Consider the following 22,518-nt stretch of genomic DNA (forward strand, 5'->3'; position numbering starts at 1 on the left):
GCTGCACCTGACTTAGAGATTTGGATTCTTCTAGGCTATTTTCTTAACTTTCTGGCAGAAGTAAAGATTCCACAAGGTGGAAAATACAGATTTAAAGAAACCCCAGTTCCTTTCTTGACTAGGTTTTTCTATTTTCTATTGCCAGTATTTTGAATGGCCAGCATTTTTTTTAATACGTGTTAAAATTAGCAATGTTTTCTCTTTTAAGGTCTTCCTGATGAAAAAGTACCTATTATTTCCACATTATCAAGGCAAAAATATGAATCAGAACATCCTCTAAGAAGCACACACCGTGACTCTTCGCTTAATCAACTTTGTGAACATCTCACTAAATTGGTTCTTTCTCATATGCTTGCAAGAATTTCTGATTCTACTGAAGAGGCTGGGATAAAACAGAAGGGACTGGACAGTCAAGATGCCACATTTAGCAAGGTTATTTTAGTTCATTCCTTAAAGTGTGAGAGCCGGTCAATTCCTATCAGCGAACTTGCTTTAAGCATTTCAGAAATCATTATTCGTATCCTGTTTAATAGTGACATCTTAAAGGCAGACATTACACAAGAAATGGTTTCTGTAAAAACAAAATATATTTACTGCCCCAGTGTAGATACGGTTAACATCGATGACCTCTTTCAGGATCTCTTAATAGGAGTGACTCAGGTTCTATCCAGAGAAACAGGAATAAATCATCAGCTTGACAGCAAAGGAAGAAATAAGTCATCTTCCACGCTTAGAAGCCCTAGTTTGCCCACAGGCAACCAAACCAAAACTACAAAAAGACAGCTGGGCCCTGGAAATTGGAAATCTGCTTCTACTCGCCGAATTAATCAACTCGTACGAAAAAATCAATTAAATTCTCTGGTATGTAAGTTAGACAGTCTGGTTAGTAGCCTAAAAACTCGTGAATCCAAAGAAGTAGTTGATAAAATTTTTAATATTGTTTTAGATTTGTTTTTGCCAGATGAATGCCCAATTTGGGATATGGATTCGGGTAAAATAGCAAGAAAACTGTTCCCATCCTCTAATAACCAGCCAGGTAGCAGCATACTTGGAAATAACCTAGGTCTTTCCCCCAAATCTGTTTTTCTTCTGAATGTCGTATGTGAGAAACTTATTCGAATACTTTTGGAAGGATGCACAGCCAACAACCTCTTTACGAATGGCCCTTTTTCGGATGAAGTATCAGCAGAAGAATGTCAACTGTTCGACATACTTCAAAATGTAGAGGATGAAGAATTTGGTTATTCCAAGGGAACCATAGACTACGGATCACTAGCTCAAGACCATGACATGTCAGACCTTTTGGAAAATCTAGCGGAAACAGACCAAGAATCTATGCTTAGTGTTATTTCCCATAGCATGGTGAAATCCTTAATGGAAAAGCTATCACACAGTGTACAGCAGCCCTCCGGAAGTCCACCTTTTACCCCCACGTATTTAAAATATAGAACAAGAGAGAGACTTCCTAGTCTCCCAAGGTCAAAAAGGCCAGAATTAAAAGAATCAAGACAGGGTAAAGACCCTGTAAGATTCATGAGTTATGACAGCAAGCCTTTGACAAGGGCAGTGAATAATCTCAGGGTGACTAGTTCCAAAATACAAGCCCCATTTAGTGAGTCACTTACAGTAAAACCCTCCTCATCACCTATTGGAAGACCAAGAGAAAAGACAATGGATGCAGCACCCACGCATAACATGCTACAGCCGGGAGGCATCAGCACAGGCGTTTATTCAGCCAAGTTTTTGGAGGAAATCATTTCAGACGTTTTTCTTCATCTTTTCACCTCATTGTGGAACAAAAATGACAACATCACTGAAGTGCAGCTCAATGAAATGAGTATATTAGGTGTCAGCTCTGTAGTGAATGAGTTTAATAATGCTCAAGTTACTGTTTTACGGGATGTTGAGGAAAACCTATGCTTTCCACCAGTTTATAAAGAAACTGTTAGTAAGATTGTTGACACAGTTTATAATGATATTTTACGGAAATATGAATTACAAGTGGCCTATGGTGATAATCTGGCACATGTTATCACCTCAGTAGCCCAGCAAATAACTCATGGCATATTGATAGAGATTTTAGCCTATGAACTCCCAGTGTGCTATGTGGGAAAGCTCACGCCCAATTCGTATTACCCTCTTGAAGCCAAAAATATACTGCAGAAACTTCAAAATAGCCTGAGAGAACTTCATTACCCAGTTCAACATTTAATAGGCTATACCACCATGCTGTCACACTCATTTTTAGAAGATGTCATCAGAAGGCTATTATCTCAGCTCATTCCTCTACCCAGTAAGGCTTCATGCCTGGGAAAGAAATATTTCATGACTTCAGATTTTAATGAGCTATCGACCTGTATAATAAATAAGGTTATGTTAGCCATTTCAAAGCATAAGATCTGGCTCACTCAATGTGATCATCACTATCTATATACAGAAGAAAATCTCCAAAAAATGGTGGAGTCTGTTTATAATAATATTTTGCAAATATCTGACTCTCTTGTGTCAATTCAGAAAAGTGTAGTAAGCCAGAGCCCACTTATGGTCGATCGAATGGCCAGTCTTATTATTCAAGAGATTATTGAAAATCATCTTCAACCCTTCTTGTGTGGAGAGGGCGTCTCTCATTCAAGAACTTCACTGGATGAGATATCAAGTATGGTTAAAGAGGTTCTCATTGAAGCCACAGAGGCACAGAGATCCCAGAAGCCATTATCAGTAGGTATGGGCATTTGTCCTAAGGCATTTGTGGAAGAAATTGTTGCCAGGCTTGTACCAAAGATCTTCGATCCAAAATATAACACTGCACTTGAACTGGGAAAAATCACCCAAAAAATAGTAAACTCAATACATAACCATTTTAACAAAGCTAAAATTTGCATTCTTCGTGATGGCAAAGAGCCAGCTTTACCCCTTATAGGCACAGACACTCTGGATGAACTGGTCGAGTCAATTTATAGGAACTTTCTGATACAGCATGGGCTGATCCCCGATATTGATAATAAAGAATTCAAAGACAGTGATATTTTTATGGAAAATATTGCCAGTTTAATTGTAGGATCTATTTCTGATTACCTTTTTCATCCACTGTTTTCTGGGGATTTGTCCACTTATTACTACTCTACTTTAACTGCGGAGGACATTGTTCAGAACATCCTTGGTGGCATCAGTAAATCTACCAAGCCAAGCCACCGTTTATCTCCGTATAACACCTTGCTGCCATACACATTTTTAGAAGACATAATCAGAATGCTGTTGTCTAGAATATTTCCTTCTGCAGATAACAGGGTTCCATGCAGAGAAACCCCAAAGGATAGATCAGAAGTTAATTTCAGTGAAATCTCTTCTAAGCTAATCAGTGATATTAAGGTGAAAATTTCCCAACATGAAATTCGATTTTCAAAAGACGATGAAGAAACCGAGTTTGCTTATTCAGAGGATGATACTCAGCATCTCGTTGACTCAGTATTCAGAAATATTTTGCAAAACTCCGAGTCTCAAGATGCAGTGGAGCGTGATCTCATAAGCGGTAGCAATGCTCTGATTGATAGAGTAGCCGGTTTTATCATTAAAAATATCTGCCAACAACATCTGAATCCATCTGTGTATGGAAAGTTACTCTTGCCTTCAGCATATCCGTACTTGGATGATGCAAGAAGGCAGCAGTTTTTTATCGGTGTTTATTCCTCAGCCTTTTTGGAAGATGTGATCTTTGGGGTTTTAAGCAAGATATTTCACAGGGTGATGGGCACTGTACAAACAAAATTTGTAAGAGAGTCCCAAAAAGAACTGTTAGAAACCGCTGAGAAACTCTTGTATCTGACAACAGAAGAATTCTCAAAAGCCCAAGTTGGCATCCTGGAAAATGCTAAGGAACAATTGTGTTTGCCACCCGTAGCTAGAGATGTAGTTATAAAAATTATTGGCACAGTGTATAGCAAAGTTTTACAAGAATATTCGATGGAACCTGATAAAGATTTTCTCCATGACACAAAGATGTTGGCTAAGAGAATAACTAAAGTTATCCTCGCAGAAACTTTTGACTTCCAAATCCATCCAGATTTCCTAGCAAACCGGTCTTTTAAATTAGATTCAAAACTCAATACTGATGTTTTGACAAAGAGAGTGCGATATGATATTATTAAGTCAAGACTCCAAAGACAGACTTCCACCATCTATACCACTGTATTATCCCATACTCATTTGGAAAAAATAGTCAGTCAGATTTTATCACAGATAAGTCCATTGTACTGCAGTGCAGAAGATCCAGGCCTTTCGCAATCAGATTTGAGTAACACAGTCCTGAGAATGATCGATGAAATCATGTCAGTGATTTCTAAGCATGCAATATGTATTATTAAACATGGAAATGGAAAACAAAATGTGATTTCAGAAAAAGAGATCCAGGCTATGGCCGATGCCATCTACGCCGACTTTTCTCACTCTAACTTATTCCAGTCTCTTAAAAGAGATAAAAAAGGCATAAGTAATATGCCTGTTACAGAAATAGCAAGTTATATGATAAAAGAAATCTTTAACCATCATCTTCAGTCATTTTTATCTGAAGATAAAACTCTCCCTTCAGGTCCAGTTGATCGAACTTATAAAAAGAGAGCAAGCGATCCTAAACAAAGAGAATTGTCTTTCATCATGAATTCAGCTGTCTTTTTGGAGGAAGTTATTTCTGAGCTTTTATGCAAAATCCTTTATGCATTCTCACATAATATCTTAGCTGCCAAAAACCCATACAAAGCAAAAGCCAGCACAACTGACATTGTTACAACATTAGTACGATCAATTGTGCTGGAGTTCTCCACATCAGAAATTTTAGTTGCAGATAACTTGGATGAAAATCTGTACCTTTCAGAACAGTATAAAGAAATGGTTCATAAAACTGTCAACCTAATTTATGAGAAAATATTAGGTGATTACAAATCTCTAATTCACGTTTATAGGGCTATCCAAAGTGATGTGATCGATTTTGGAAGAAAAATATTTTATTTGCTCTTAGGAGAAATGTTTGACTATCAGATGGAGTCATTGATTTCAGGAGAATTAGCAGCTTCTTACTGTTCCCTGCAAGAGGAGAACATCCTCAGAAATGTGCTCCATATCGTCAACGACGGTAGCCGTGTCTTGCCATCATGCATAACTGTATTGCCTCGTCCTCTGTTAGAAGATGTGATTTACAAGCTTCTAGCACATATATTCCCTTTGTCTGAGATGGAAACCGAACTGAAAGAGGAAGAAGTACCACCAGATTATGAATCTGTGAATGCAGCTTCAAAACTGGTGGATGAAATTATAACCGAAATTTCTGAACACGAGGTTCGACTTGCCACAGCAGAGGAGCATGCAGAAAGTATGCAGTTAGGAGCAATGGAGAACTTCATTGACTGTATATGTAACAATATTATGACGAAGTTTAAATTCCAAGCTGAAGCACAGGAAGACACAAGCAAACAGGAAGGCTCATTCATCAGGAGACTAGCTGGTTTCATTATGGAGGAAATCATGGATTATCACCTGAAGCCATTTTTACATAATGAAGAATCATCTGCCAGCACCTTACCTGAAAATGACCATGCAGTCGAGCTCTGTACTCCTGGTAAAGAAAAAGCATTGTCTTTCCCACAGCCTTCTGTGTATTCTGCAACGTTTTTGAAAGATGTTGTAATTGACCTTGTCCACAAATTTTATGCTCTCCCAAGTAATCCTGAAGATCCTAAGGACAAAGAAGTATCAGAGGGAGACCTCGTGGACATGGCTATAAAATTTGCAAATGCCCTGACAGGAGAATTTAGGAAAAGTGAAATTAAAGTTCTAGAAAATGCCGAAGAAATGTTTTCTTTTCCACCAATTGATAAAGACACAGTTGATAAAGTCTCTGATTCTGTATATGATGAAGTCATGGAAATATATAGATCTAACAATCTAACAAAGAAAGACGGTAGCAGTGACATTGTTATAGAGATAATTGCTGCTTTAGCTGAGAAGGCAATCTCTGCTTTCAAAATTCAACCACTGTTTTCAGGAAATTGGTCTTCCATACTCTTTTCATTTCTAGATGTGGATAGCATCATCCAAAGGGTTCAACATCTACCATTTAAATCCTCTACAAAGAGAGACAGAAGCTTAGAGGAGAACCCACTTTCTCTATTAGAACAGTCATCTGAGCTCACCGTCCTAACATCAGGCCCGAAAACCAAAATTGACACTTTGGCAATAGATAGAGGTGCAACTAATAGAAAAGAGAATTTAAAAAAGGAAGAGACCTCAATGGAAAAAGACTGTATCCACGAGCCAGTATATACTGCTATAACTAGCATTATGAGCAGCAGAGTAATTCCCCTAGCATCGGTGTCAGCTGAAAATGTGGCAAATAAAAACAAAAAGCATAAGAAGAAAAAGAAATGTTCAATTAGAAAAGACAGTGAGAAGGTATCAAAAGTTACTTTTCCAACTACCAGTGTGAAAAGTAAGGATATTCAGGGGCCAGATTTGAGCACAACGCTTAAAAAGAATGAAATCGAGAAGAATGATGGTTCAGCTAGAAAAGATGAGGAAGGGCCTGGTGATAGGATATATAAACATATTTCACCAGCTACCGATGATACAAAAACCAAGAAGGTTGTATTGGAACCGGATTTAAAAACAGATGATAAAAAGCAGTGTGATGATACCAGAGAAAGTACATTAGGAAAAGAGGATGGACCCCTTGAAATACTTTCTTTGAAATCCATGGTGAGAAATAAAGAGACCCGAGAAAGGAGAACAGAGTCTGCAGTTGTGGATGGCAAACAAATCTTGGATCCTAAATGTGTCCAAACTGTCACTGAAAGCATTTACAGCAATGTTTTAGAAATATCTTTTCTTCATGGACGAACTGATGATTCAAAATTCCAAAATCCCCCAGGTGAAAGAGTATCATCTGTAACTCAGGTGTATGGCAGGAATTTTGCACAGCCTGCTTCAACGGGGGATTTAACCCCCTCAGCTTGCCAGGAAGTTCTGTCAAATGAGGAAGAGAAAGAGAAGAGTGACGATAAAGAAATGAAAAGTAAACCAGATAGACCTCAGAACCCACCAGAAAATAAACCTGGGGTTTTGCCTGTTAACTTTTTAGAAGACATTATTGCCGAAATAGCTAACAAACTGATCTTTTCTTCCTTACCGGCTACACACGATGCATGTCAGAATGTAACCAACGATGTAAATCAAGCTGAGCTCTATGACACAGCTATGAAATTGATTGATTCACTCTTAAAGGAGTTTTCAGATGCTCAAATTAAACTATTAAGTCCAGAGCAGGGAAATCAGCTCTTTTCATCTATAGATAAAATGTCACCAGTTCATAAAGTACCTCACAGGCAAAAAGAACCGTCTGTAGATAAAGCGCCACCCAAAATAACAATAATACCTATGGCTAAAATACCAGCCATGTATAGTATGGCCACTGCAGCTGATGTACCTTCCGATGAAGTACCTTTTATTGCTAATATGCCATCAATCAGTAAGTCATTGGTTAATAAGGTTGTCCATGCCTCTATATGCAATATTCTGCTGGAGTATGGATCTCAAGGTTCCATTTGTGGGGACATAAACAGTAATGGCAACAAATTAGCAAGAAGGCTAGCTAGTGCAGTCATAGAAGAAATTTTTCAACACCAGCTAGACTTTCTACTTTGTGATGTGGCTCCATCTTCAGTATATTTACCTCTAGAATCTAAGGAGGTTATTAAAAAGCTCCAAAAGGTGACCGAAACAGCATGCAAAGAATGTCAAACATCATTGCCACATACCATAATGCTGCCACATAAATTTTTAGAGAATATCATTTCTTCTCTTCTATCAAAAATTTTCTCAACAGTAGCCAACACTGAAACAGAAATATTTGAGAACAACTCGTACACAGAACTGGATTTCCTTCAAATGAAGTTAGTGAGTACAATTATGACACAGATCGCCAAAGATAAAGATATGATTATACAATACGTAGACTCCTTACATCCTAATGATGGTGAAATTATTCAATTAGTGGCTCAGACTATTTATAACAATCTACTCCCGCAATTTGCATCACAAGAGATCATACAAAATTGTGTCTCCAAGGGTTGCAGAATCCTTTCTGAAACCATCGTCTCTTTAGTTGTACGAGAAGTGGCTGGCAATCAACTGCAAAACTATTTTTCTGAAATGCTGAGTCCACATCAGTGCACTGCAGTAGACTCTGTGGCTGGAAACATCCTTCAAAATGTCATCCAAAACACTGAGGTTGTCCAGCCCCAGCCATCGTACACTTACAAACTGCCTTTTAACATCATAGAAGAAATTGCTGTCAACTTTTTATCAAAGCTTTTATCCATGTTTCCAAAAGCAGATAAGGAACAAAGCAATTCTCTAAATCCTGAAATGCAAAAAATAACCTCAAAAATCTTAAATTCGCTTCAAGAATATATCTCTAAAAGTCAGATTAAGGTTGTACCACAGGCCAAGGAAAATACTACCATATCTTCAGCAGATAGTGCAACTATTGAAAAGGTAGTTAGTTCTGTGTACAACAGTGTTTTAAAGCACTCTGGCTCACATACTTCTGTGTTTAAAGATTTAATGGGTCAGAGCAATGTCCTAGCTGATATAATTGGTTTTTTAATGGTGAAGGAAATCTCCAACTCAGAATTGCAGCCACAAATGGAGGAAGAAGCCTCAAGTTCAGAATTACTTCTGGAAGCTGTCATAATTTTGGACAAAGTGACTAAAATTATCGATGACCTTAAGTCGAAGGAAAAGCCTGCATCCAGGAAAGGTTCTGTATTAGATGCCATGTTTTTAGAGGAAACATTGGCCTTGTTTTTGGCTAAACTAGCGAAGTTGCCATGTGCCTCAAACCGAGATGCAAAAACCTTATCAAAGCCTGAGCTAAATAAAATTGCATCTCAACTGACAAAATCCGTGACAGCTGAAATTTCTAAAAATAACATTAGCATTGTAGCTACTAATCCTGAAGAGCACCACCTAACTCCAGAAAATACTGAAATGATTTCTCAGGTGGTTGATTCAGTCTATAATCATGTGCTACAACAGTCTGGCACACACGAAGACCTTTACCATGATATGAAAGGTACAAACAGATTCTTTCCTCAAAAAGTGGCTTCTTTAATTACTAGTAAAATTTCAAATTATCCATTAGAAACAACTGGCTCAAAAACTTCGAGTGCTGACCTCTTTGGCGATCTGAATGTGGACAGAATTGTTGAAAAGGCACATGAGCATGCTGTCAAAATGGAGCCTCAGCTAGAGGAAGAAATGTTACATGGAGAATTGATTGGGCTTCCCACGTGTATCCTTCCATATCGTGGGAAGCAGCCAATAACTATCGGCCCAGATACTGTTGCTGAACACCTAGGAGTAATCTCTATTAAAACACAACCTCTCGAGAAACTAAAAATTGAATGTTTAGAGAGAACTGGACATAGCATAGAAGAACTGAGAAGAGCTGCAGTCAGTGGGAGGAGCTACATAGTAAATACACCTGGTACAGGCCAGAGACAGAAAGAAGGGCGTGTTTCATTGGATAAGAGTGGACGACTGGATGTAAAGCCCTTTGAGGTAAGTGCAAAAGGCAGTGGTGAAAAGAAATGAGGGACTAGTGAGATTTCCTGCCTCAGGTAGGTCTGTGGGAATGCATTTGTAAAATACAGCCAATTTTGGGCCAGTTTTCTTTTGCTTAGCCCAGTAGGAAAATTGGGTCCTCTGATTCATCCAGCGCCCCTGCTTTCCTGGGGCTTACCGTATCAACTCTGTGGCTCAGTGGAAAGGCAGCAGGCTAATTTTCATTAGCCAGTCAGACCGAACTGCCATCTCTTGAAGAATGAAGGTACAGGAAGTACCCTTAACTGCAGACCAGACTGATTAGGACTGTAATCCTCATTGAGTGATTTAGAACTGCAGCCTTTTACCACTCCCACGGTTTGTGGTGGCTATACTTTATCATAGTACTATCTAGGTGCAACTGGAATCCCTGAGTGGCGCAGATGGCTAAGCACTCGATCACTAGCCAAAAGGCTGGTGGCTCAAAGCCACCCCGAGGCACCTCAGAAGACAGGCCTAGCAATCTGCTTCTGAAAGGTCACAGTCTTGAAAACCCTGTGGAGTGCAGTTCTACTCTGCACACGTGGGGCCGCCATGAGTCGGAATTGACTCGATGGCAACTAACAACAATGACCACATAGGATACAAAGAGGCCAGTTAATAGAATATCAGGTAAACCAGATAAAATCTCTACTAGAGATTTAAATCTTCGAACTTAAGGCCTCTTGGTAGTATTGCTTTTCCTAAGCAACAGTCATCAACAAACATTAGATTGCAGGTGCTTAGATTTCACTTGTTTCTTACAGGTTCCTCCTCCGGCAGGACTCCACAAGTAGGAATTGTATTTGCTGTTTTGAGGTCCCCCAAATGTCCATCACACCAGAAACATGCGTATTAAAAGCTCATAGAGAGACAAATCCCAAAGCCGTATCGAATGATTTAGGATTTTTTGAACCACTGCTCCCCTCCACCAGCATAGACAATCAAAATTGATTGTTTCCCTTTCTTACAGAAGTTCTTCTTTCATTTTGCTTTGCACAAAAGATATTTGCCCTTTAGGGCAGCATTTATCTGAAAAGCTGGTTTACGGTGCTACAAAGGAATGTCGAGGTCTGAGATTGATAAATTCATTTTCTGTGGCACCATCAAAGGCTATAGAAATGGGAAAAGTCATTTATTTCATTGTAACTGTCTTTTCCTTGATCTGTTTTTAACACTGCAAAATGAAAAGTGACATTTGACTAGGGAGGTGAGGGGAAATGAACATTCTTTGAAGCTTCTTTTGGAAAATATGTTCAAAGGATTAGGGGTAGAGAGAGAGGTGAGGAGTGAAGATTCAGAGGCCTTCACAATTTCGGCTATTATTCATCATTTTTAAAAATTCAGATCAACCAATACTTTGTCTCTTCATGAAAATATCTGTCCTTAGATTGCTCTATGCTTAGTTCCCTGCTGAGAAGTATTAAAAAAACACGTTACCATGTTTAAGCCTGCTATAACCCTTTCAAGGTAAATGATGAAAACAGAATGTAATTAACGTTTTTGTGCACTTTGCATTTCTTGGCAAGTAGAAAGTAAAATTGGGAGCAAAAGAAAGAATCTTAGTTGGGCTGTCTTCTTTGTATTGGAGTAATATGATTTCTCAATGCAAAAAAAATTCCATATGATTTTTGTTCATTTATTCTTTTATATCACTAATATATAAGTAAATGGCATTTGAAGATAACGTATTTTACAAATTCAAACTAGTATCCAAACACATGTGAAAGTTGCCTTTATTAAAATAGAACTACAGGGAAAAATGATTGGGGCAGTTTTTATTAATATTTATTGTCTCTTCAATTTCAGCCAGCTACCAGGAATTCGTTTCCGAATTTGAGAAAGCCTGACATCACCAGGGTGGCGCTTTTAAAAGACGTCAAGGACAAAAAAGACCTTATCATTCGGTTGTCTGCTCATGATATTGACCACAAAAGCACAGGAAATAAGATAGAGAAGGACCTGATTTCAGATGAAGATGAAGCTGTTTTACAAGAGGTTGTAAAAGGAGAATGCTTTGAAGGTCTAGTTGAAGATCAAGTGAAAGAAGACATGAAGCCAAGAGCAAGCGCAGCGACCTCTCCCAAGCCTATAACAAGCATGAGCAGTCTGAAAAAAAGGTTGTCGCTTGGCAAATATTGTCCCAAATCCACTCCAACTCCAAAAAGTGTTACCACACATTCAACTCAGTTGACAGAATCTGCGGAAACGCAAATGAAAAGTATTCTTTCTGGCAGAGACAGGACCACCTCACAGTCCTCCACTGGCACAGCCTCTACTCATTGGGAGAAAAACACACAGTCCAGCGTAAGTGAGAAATGTGACTGTCAGTCAGTGATGAGATTTCAATGGAAAGGGTAGAGAGCTTCACAGACTCAGTCCCAGTAACGTACAGTGCTTTGGTTAGGAAGGAAGGGGTACTAAACTAGACCCAGGAAGTCTCTCTCAACTCTGGTGATATTTATAATAAAAGGGAAATGATTAGCAGATGAAGCCAGGAGCCTCAATCAAGGAAAAAAAGATGATGGAAAGAGTCCTCGGTTAGTTAGAAGCACAAGAAAAACAAAATGAAAACCAGTTAGGAGAAATGCAAGCTGATTATTTAAGATGATAGATTCCACACATTTTTTTTTTTTTTTACTCTGGCTGGTAAGTACACACTGAAAGTTTTGTGCAAGGAAACCCCATGCCCCAGTGGCCAAGAAGAGAAGATGGGCCGGAGTGAGTAAAAAGATTCATACAGATCCAGACCATCTGGGTTTGAATTCTGGCTCCAACCTTTGGGTAAGTTACTTAGCCGACTTGTCCAAACATAGCAAGTTTGTCAAATAAGTTGAATATACCTCCCACAGTTAGCCCATAAACCCCACTATCATTTTAACATACAGCTCAGGTTCCCTATCCCTCTAGTGATGATCTCAATCTCACTGACCTCTTGGGTTGGCCCTAACCCAAAAACTGTCATTCCATGTGTTTGGCAAATATACATGATTTGGGATTTCCTGGTGAGACAATTCCCTGGGGTATCCATTTGCGCTGATTCCAAGGTTAACCCAGAAGCTGCAGTGAACCAGAAAAAGCAAAACAGAGATACAACTCTAGACAACAGCGCCCGGCGTCCATAGCCTTAACAAAATCCAGTCTACTTACAGGGAAGCTCTGATCTCATGACCAAACACAGTGTGCAGGACATTTTCCCTAGGCAGCATGGTCAGAAATGCCAGCTACATAGATAATCGGGAAATGTTATATATAGTTACTTACTTCAAACTCTCCTATGTGTAATACCTGACTTTTTCCAGGGGGAAGAAGGAAGAGCTATGACTGAATCGACACACTACTTACTACACAAAATTAGGAGTTCATCCTCATATGACGAAGAGGATCTGACTTCATTTTCTAGGTACATTTGGTTAAAGCAATACAAGTTGGTTAATAATCTGAAATGAAAAATATGCTTATGGGAAGAATTGGGCCCCCAAGTACACCTGGAAGGAGACCAGTGTTCAGCCTTTTAACCTCCCCTCACTCCTTCCCCTAGCTCCCCACTGTGGTTATTTCTCATCTTTTCTCCCATTCTTGTTTACTTGGCCTCTATGACCTTCTCCTGAGACTGTTTGCTAGTATAGTGATATAGTTAGATCAAATCTTTGCTAATGTGTTTGGTTTTTGAGCCTGGAAGACAGGCCCTGGATCAACAATAGTCCCCACACTTACGGCCCACCCAAATGGGTTCCTACTTAGTTCCCTTGATTGCTTAAATGCTCAAAAGTATGTCACTGACTGTCAGAGGAATCCAAAGAATGGAGGGGGCAGTGTAAGTTGGAGCATTTAGAGAAGAATTCTCCAAGGCAAGGGAGTTTGAGTTGGGCCTTTAAGGATGGATAAGATTTACATAAAAGGAAGACCATTGAAGCTGGGGAAAACTGTAGGAGCAAAGGCTGGACTATGTGGTATTTATAGGGAGCAGGGAAGAGCAAAGTGCACTGTAGACTTGAAGTCTGATTAGCACTTTTTTCTAGAATAGCTGACTAAAATTGTTCTTAATAAGAAGATTCACAAATTGCATCATGGGTGAAACTGAGTATAAGGAGAAAAATCTACCTGGTTGTACCTACATTCTTTTCCACTTGGCACTCCGAAATTATTGTTTCTTTTTGACCTGGTGCTGTTTGGGACATCTTCTCCTGGCCTGTCGTTTTAACATACATAATTAGTAATGCAGGCAACTCTCAGTGATTTCTATAGTGGACAAGACAAGAGGGCACATGTAAGACCAAATAAAAGTCATTCTAGCAATTATTTTCACTTATTTGAGAACTCAAAGACATACCCACCCAGGTTTGCTTCTATGTGGCTTTGACAGATTGTTCTTTTGCTTATCCTTTATTAAACGCATTGAAAATGAAATGTCCTTTACCTTTTGTTTTTAGTGACAATGAGGGCGATCGTACCCATGATCCAAGTGCCAAAATAACAGAAGGTTTGATTGATTTTTTTCTTAATTTTAATTGGGTAGTATTGATTATTTTCCTTTCATCAATCCCGAAGTTAATACTGAGTTTGACAGTAGGTTGATCTACTCTGGAGGGAGTACTAGGTCAGTCAGATGTTAGCACAAGCCAACTAGTTTGCTTTGTCGGAATCACTGTTAAGATTTCAGTAATGATTTTGGTATAGAGTATGTGGTATGATATTACAAGTTTATAAGTACCATATCCAGGAAATAAGAATTTATCACAACAATAGTTTATATGTTTATATGTAGCAGAGCCCACGCTAAAAGACGATTAAAGGATTTCATCATCTCTTTAAGAGTTTATCCTTGCTTTATATAAATAGCTTAACCCTACTAAAATATATAAAAAGGCTTTTAAAGCTAAAGATTAAACCTATATTTATTTGCTTATACTCCAGCCTGACTAGGGTGACCCCACTTTATTTTTTGTCTCTGTTAGAACTGGCCCATTAAAACATTTGTAAGTTGACTTCTTGACTATTTGTTGAAACCTCAAAGGATCAGTGTGGTTCTAAACACTGACAGCACTAGCCTAGAGGAAGGAGTGTCATGTTTACTGTAAAGGCAGCCTTGGGAACTCACACCACAGGGCCAGAGTTTACCCTATTTCAAACCTGCAACCGACTGAAGCAGTTACTCAAGAAAGTTCTCCTGCCAACTGAGGAGTGGAAATAACAGTCATTAAAGGATGAACCATAGAATAGCAGTAAATATTCCAGAATTCTGCAAATATGCCAGAAGGTGACATAATATATCACAGGTGTGTTTCTGGCATTCTAAAATCATAGGATGTTGGAGCAGGAAAGAGGCCATCTAGTATAACGCCTTCGTTTTAGAGATCAAGAAACTAAGGTCCAGGGTGGGGAGGTAGTTTGTCCAAGGTCATACACTGAGTCAGAGTATAGATCTCACATCTTTTAAACCTAAATCCAGTGTCACTGTTTTCCTCAACTTCATTGCACTGAATTATGCTTAGCTCCCTATATGCTTTGGTAATATTCCAATGTCCAATTCATTTATTCATCCAACAAAGATTCACTGAGCCTTTTTTTGTGCTGAACATTGTTCTAAGTGCTGAGGATAAAGCTATAAATAGACAAAGCCCTGGCCCCCACAGAACTTACATTCTAAGGGGTTGGGGAGAGGAGAGCCTACACAAGATAAGTATCTTAACAGAATTTCAGATTCTCATGGAATCCAGACTTTCTGGAGTCATGGAGGCTGGGTGAACCCCTGAAACTATTGCCCTGAGATAATCTTTAAATCTTAAACCAAAAATATCCCCTGAAGCCGTCTTAAAACCAAACAATAGTTTAGCTTAACTAGAAAAGAATGTCTGCCTGGAGCATTGTGCTCTTTTAAGATCTACGAATATGGGATCGAATTGACAACAGCAATTCAAAAGATTAAATAGGAATCTTAGGGGGCAGTGAGTTTATGTTGAGGGAGGAACAACTCAGAAAAGGAGGCTGAGAATGGTTGTACTACTCAAAGTCTGTAATCAATGTCACTGAATAGTACATGTAAAAACTGTTGAATTGGTGTATGCTTTGCTGTGTATATTCTCAACAACAACAACAAAATAAATAAAATTTAGAAGGAAAAAAATTGCAACCTCACTGCCACCCCAGTATCCTCTACCCACTTCCCTGCTTTGTTTTTCTCCCTAGAACTTATCCCATCTGACAGACTATGTATTTCCATTATTTGTTTATTGGCTATCTCCCTGACTTACAATGTTAGCTCTTTAAGGGCAGGGATTTTTGTCTGACTACTGTATCCCCATGTGCCTAGAAAAGTGGCACATAGTAGGTGCACAGCCTACCTCTCATTTTTCAGGTGAGCAAAGAAACTCCTAGAGTCTGAATGGTTGTGCAAGGACGTGTAGCTAGTTTCGAACTTGCTTTTCTGGTGTCCTGGCCGGCACTCCTTCTGCCACATCATCCTCTATCTTTCCCAGTTTCTGAGTAAAGAGCCAAGACCTGTACCCAGCAGCCTAGGGATCTCACCTCTTTCAGCTTTGTTCTTGGTGTCTATACACTGAAAATGTAAAACTGTTCTTTTGGCCTAATTGCTATGACTCTTTGATGAGATTATTTTTGTGCCAAGATTTGTACACGTTTCCAGAATAACTTTTCCAATGTTATGTTTTGACCACAGGAAGTTTTGAAGTTTTCAACTCAGAGAATCCAAGCAGTATTAAGGTAAGTATGTTTCGTCAGCCCCTCATTGCGATCCAGTGAGCCCCAAGGTGAAATAAGGAACAACAGCCTGCGGGGCATGCTTTGAGGGGCATCAGGACATATTCTCTTGTTCACAACTTCTCACACCCAAATCTCTCCCTCCGGGGCCTGAAAATCCCGTAATCCAATCCTACCTCTGGGTAAGTTGTTGTGGAACTTTGTACAATTACACTCACCAGCCTTATTCCTGTAGCCCCTGGAGGAAAGCCGAAAGGTAGGGAGGCCCAGAGGAGAGGCCTGGTGGGGGCAAAAAAGCAACAGATGCATCAAAGAGGAAGGGGACCTGCTGGACGGAATGTGCAGACTCCAGTTACTTCCCGGTGTTCCTGAGGACTGACCCTTCACAGGCAGGAAAAGGCCCGCTGACTCCTCCAGGAGATCCCCGGAGCTTCCCCTCCTCACAGTCCCTCTAACTAAGTCTCCAGTGAGGGCAAAAGCTCCAAGGCCTCCTCTCTCTTTTGCATCACCTTTGCTTTCTTCTCTGTTCCCTCTAACCCCCAACCATCAGCATGTGTACACACACGAACACACACGGCCTACTCACTGTTTTGCATCACATTTGCTTTCTTCTCTGCTCACTCTAACCTGGCCCTCCAACATGTATACACACGCGTGCACACACACACACACGCACACACACACATGGCCTCCTCTCTGTCTTACATCAACTTTTCTCTCTTCTCTGCGCACCCTAACCCCCGCCCCCCAGCATGTGTACACACACACACACACACACAGCCTCCTCTCTGTCTTACATCAACCTTTCATTCTTCTCTGCGCACCCTAACCCCCGCCGCCCAGCATGTGTACACACACACACACATACACACACACACGGCCTCCTCTCTGTTTTGTGTCACCTTTGCTTTCTTCTCTGCTCACTCTAAACCTTGCCCCCCAGCATGTGTACACACACACACACACGGCCTCCTTTCTGTCTTACATCAACTTTTCTTTCTTCTCTGCACACCCTAACCCCCACCCCCCAGCCTGTGTACACACACACACACACACACACACACACACGGCCTCCTCTCCGTTTTGCATCACCTTTGCTTTCTTCTCTGCTCACTTGAACCCCCGCCCCACAGAATGTATATACACACACACACACTTGACCTCCTCTGTTTTGTATCACCTTTGCTTTGTTCTCTGCTCACTCTTAACCCCGCCCCTAGCATGTGTACACACACACACACACAGCCTGCTCTCTGTTTTACATCACATTTGCTTTCTATCCTGCTCACTCTAACCCCTGCTTCCCAGCATGTGTACACACACACACAAACACACATGGCCTCCTTTCTGTGTTCTATCACCTTTGTTTTCTTTACTAACTGTAATCTGCACTCCCCAGCATGTGTACACACACACACACACACACACACACACACACGGCCTCCTCTCTGTTTTGTATCACCTTTGCTTTCTTCTCTGCTCACTCTAACTTCTGCTCCCCAGCATGTGTACACACACACATACACACCCGGCCTCCTCTCTGTTTTTTATCACCTTTGCTGTCTTCTCTCCTCACACTAACCCAACCCCCTAGCATGTGTACACACACACACTGCCTCTTCTCTGTTTAGTATCACCTTTGTTTTCTTTTGTGCTCACTCGAAACTCCATCCCCCAGAATTGTACACACACACACACACGTCCTCCTCTCTGTTTTGCATCACCTTTTTTTCCTTCTCTGCTCACTCTGACCCCCACCCCCCAGCGTGTGTACACGCATAACACACACACACATGCCTCCGCTTTATTTTGCATCACCTTTGCTTTCTACTCTGCTCACTCTAACCTCCGCCCCCCAGCATGTGTATACACACGCACACACACACACACACACACACACTGCCTTCTTTCTGTCTTGCATCACCTTTACTTTCTTCTCTGTTCACTCTAACCCCGCCCCCAGCTTGTGTACACACACACACGGCCTCCTTTCTGTTTTGCATCACCTTTGCTTTCTTCTCTGCTCACTCTAACCCCCGCCGGCAGCATGTGTACACACACACACACACACACACACACGGCCTCCTTTCTGTTTTGCATCACCTTTGCTTTCTTCTCTGCTCACTCTAACCCCCGCTGGCAGCATGTGTACACACACAGACGCCCTTCTGTCTGTTTTGTATCACCTTTGCATTCTTCTCTGCTCACTCTTACCCCCGCCCCAAAGCATGTGTACACACAACACACACACACACACGGCCTACTCTCTGTTTTGCATCACCTTTGCATTCTGATCTGCTCACTCTAACCTCCGCCCCCCAGCATGTGTACAGGCACACACACACACACACGCATGCATGCACTGCCTCTTTTCTGTCTTGCATCACCTTTGCTTTCTTCTCTGGTCACTCTAACCCCTGTTCCCAGCGTGTCTGCACACACAACGCACACGGCCTACTCTCTGTTTTGCATCACCTTTGCTTTCTTCTCTGTCACTCACACCCTCGCCCCCCAGCATGTGTACACACACAACACACACGCACATGGCCTCCTCTCTGTTTTGCATCACCGTTGCTTTCTTCTCTGCTCACTCCAACCCCCGCCCCCAGTATATGTACACACAATCACTCACACGGTCTCCTCTCTGTTTTGTATCACCTTTGCTTTCTGCTCTGCTTACTCTAACCTCCGCCCCTAAGCATGTGTACACACACACACACACACACACACACACACACACTGCCTCTTCTTTGGTTTGCATCACCTTTTTTCTTTGCTCACTCTAACCCGTCCCCCAGCATGTATATACATACACACACACATACACACACACACACACACACGGCCCCCTCTCTCTTGCGCTTCGCCTTTCCTTTCTTCTCTGCTCTCTCTAAGCCTCCCCAGCATATGCAGACACATACACACACACACAGCTTCCTCTCTGTTTTGCATCACCTTTGCTTTCTTCTCTGGTCACTCTAACCCCCGCCCCACAGCATGTGTACACACAGAACGCAGACACACACACACGGCCTCATCTCTGTTTTGCCTCACCTTTCCTTTCTTCTCTGCTCACTCTAACCCCCACCCCCAGGAACGTGTACATACATACACACACACACACAGATGGCCTCCTCCGTTTTGAATCACCTTTGCATTCTTCTCTGCTCACTCTAACCCCTGCTCGCCAGCATGTGTACACACACAAACACACACACACGGCCTCCTCTCTGGTTTGCATTACCTTTGCATTCTTCTCTGCTCACTGTAACTCCCGCTCCCCAGCATATGTACAAAGACACACACACACACACACACACGGCCTCCTCTCTATTTTGTATTACCTTTGCTTTCTTCTCTGGTCAGTGTAACCTCCTCCTCCCAGCGTGTGTACACACACACACACACACACACACACGGCCTCATCTCTGTTGTGCATCACCTTTGCTTTCTTCTCTGCTCACCCTAACCCCTGCCGCCAGCATGTGTACACACACACACACACACACGGCCTCCTCTGTGTTTTGCATCACCTCTGCTTTCTTCTCTGCTCACTCTAACCCCGCCCCACAGTATGTGTACACACACACACACACACACTTGGCCTCCTCTCTTTTGCATCACCTTTGCTTTCTTCTCTGCTTGCTCTAACCCCCGCTTGCCAGCATGTGTACACACACACACACACACACATGGCCTTCTCTGTTTTTTATTACTTTTGCTTTGTTCTTTGCTCACACCGTCCCACGCCCCGCAGCATGTGTACAGACACAAAACACACACACACGGCCTTTTCTCTCGTTTGCATTACCATTGCATTCTTCTCTGCTCACTCTAACCCCCGCTCTCCAGCATGTGTACACAGACACCCACACACACACACACAGCCTCCTCTCTGTTTTGCATCACCTTTGCTTTCTTCTCTGCTTACTCTAACCCCCGCTGTCCAGCATGTGTACACATACACACAGACAGCCTGCACTCTGTTTTGTATCACCTTTGCATTCTGCTTTGCTCACTCTAACCCCACCCCCAGGATGTGTACACACACACACACAGACACACACGGCCCCCTCCCTGTTTTGCATCACCTTTGTTTTCTTCTCTGCTCACTGTAACCCCCGTCCCCCAGTATGTGTACACACACACACGGCCTCCTATCTGTTTTGCATCACCTTTGTTTTCTTCTCTGATCACTCTAACCCCCGCCCCCCAGCATGTGTACACACACACACACTGCCTCCTCTTTGGTTTGCATCACCTTTGTTTTCTTCTCTGCTCACTCTAACCCCCGCTCCCCAGCATGTGTACACAGACACCCCCACACACACACACACACAGCCTCCTCTCTGTTTTGCGTCATCTTTGCTTTCTTCTCTGCTCACTCCAACCCGTGCTCCCCAGCATGTGTACACACAAACAAACACACATGTACGTCCTCCTATCTGTTTTGCTTCACCTTTCCTTCTCTGCTCACTCTAAACCCCAGCTTGTGTACACACATACATGGACACGTACATGGCTTCCTCTCTGTTTTGCATCACCTTTGCTTTCTTCTCTGCTCACTCTAACCCCTGCCCCCCAACATGTGTACACACACACACACACACACACACACACATCCTCCTCTCTGTTTTGCTTTTGCTTCACCTTTCCTTTCCTCTCTGCTCACTCTAACCCCCTCCAGCATGTGTACACACACACACACACAGGATCTCCTTTCTGTCTTGCATGAGCTTTACATCCTTCTCTGCTCACTCTAACCCCCGCCCCCCAGCTTGTGTACACAAACACGCGTGCACACACACACACCCACACACACACATGGCCTCCTCTCTGGTTTCCATTCTGTTTGCTTTCCTCTCTGCACACTCTAACCCCCACCCCCCAGCATTTGTACAAACACACACGCACACACACACACACGGCCTCCTCGCTGGTTTCCATTCCATTTGGATTTCTCTCTGTGCACTCTAACTCTCGCCCCCAGCGTGTGTACGAACACGCACACACACACACACACGGGCTCCTCTCTGTTTTGTATCACCTTTGCTGTCTTCTCTGCTCACTCTAACACAACCCCCTAGCATGTGTACACACACAGGGCCTCTTCTCTGTTTAGTATCACCTTTGCTTTCTTTTGTGCTCACTCGAAACCCCGTCCCCCAAAATTGCACATACACACACACACACACGTCCTCCTCTCTATTTTGCATCACCTTTTCTTTTTTCTCTGCTCACTCTAACCCCCGCCCCGCAGCATGTGTACACACAAACACACGCACACGGCCTCCTTTCTGTCTTGCATAGCCTTTGCTCTCTTCTCTGCTCATTCTAACCCCCGCCCCCCAGAATGTGTAGACACACACACACACACACACGGTCTCATCTCTGTTTTGCATCACCTTTGCTTTCTTCTCTGGTCACTCTAAACAACGCCCCCCAGCATGTGTATACACACACGCACACACACACACGGCCTCCTCTCTGTTTTGCATCACCTTTGCTTTCTTCTCTACTCACTCAAACCCCTCCTTCCCAACATGTGTACACACAACACACACACACACACACACGGCCTCCTCTCTGTTTTGTATCACCATTGCTCTCTTCTCTGCTCACTGTAACCTCCGCCCCCCATCATGTGTACACACACACATGGCCTCCTTTCTGTCTTGCATTACCTTTGCTTTTTTCTCTACATACTCTAACCCCCGATCCGCAGCATTTTTACACACACACACACACGCACACACACACACACGGCCTCCTCTCTGTTTTGCATGACCTTTGCTTTCTGCTCTGCTCACTTAAACCTCTGCTCCCCAGCGTGTGTACACACACACACACACACACACACACACGGCCTTCTCTCTGTTTGGCATCACCTTTGCTTTCTTCTCTGTGCACTGTTACCCCTGCCCCCCAGCATGTGTACACACACACACACAGACGGCCTCCACTCTGGTTGGTATCACCTTTGCATTCTTCTTTGCTCACTCTAACCCCGCCCCCCAGGATGTGTACACACACACACAGACACACAGGGCCTCCTCCCTGTTTTGCATCAACTTTATTTTCTTCTCTGCTCACTGTAAGCCCCGCCTCCCATCATGTATACACACACACACACACACACACACACACACTGCCTCTTCTTTGGTTTGC

The 22,518-nt window shown here is 42.1% G+C and overlaps 1 protein-coding gene across 4 annotated transcripts in view; it reads left to right on the top strand.

The window, feature by feature from the left end:
* LOC126068566 (fibrous sheath-interacting protein 2-like) overlaps positions 1-22,518 on the top strand; it is a 100,778-nt gene that overhangs the window by 58,815 nt on the left and 19,445 nt on the right. For 3 of the 4 annotated variants that reach the window (XM_049871236.1, XM_049871237.1, XM_049871238.1), the window contains 5 exons: positions 209-9,609; positions 11,440-11,937; positions 12,933-13,033; positions 14,064-14,113; positions 16,310-16,353. In XM_049871236.1, the coding sequence (XP_049727193.1) occupies positions 209-9,609; positions 11,440-11,937; positions 12,933-13,033; positions 14,064-14,113; positions 16,310-16,353 (10,094 nt within the window). The remainder of the gene's footprint in view (positions 1-208; positions 9,610-11,439; positions 11,938-12,932; positions 13,034-14,063; positions 14,114-16,309; positions 16,354-22,518) is intronic. The other variant, XM_049871239.1, reaches the window with a different exon arrangement.

This window comes from Elephas maximus, chromosome X, assembly GCF_024166365.1.
Source record: "Elephas maximus indicus isolate mEleMax1 chromosome X, mEleMax1 primary haplotype, whole genome shotgun sequence".
In the NCBI taxonomy this organism is placed as follows: domain Eukaryota; kingdom Metazoa; phylum Chordata; class Mammalia; order Proboscidea; family Elephantidae; genus Elephas; species Elephas maximus.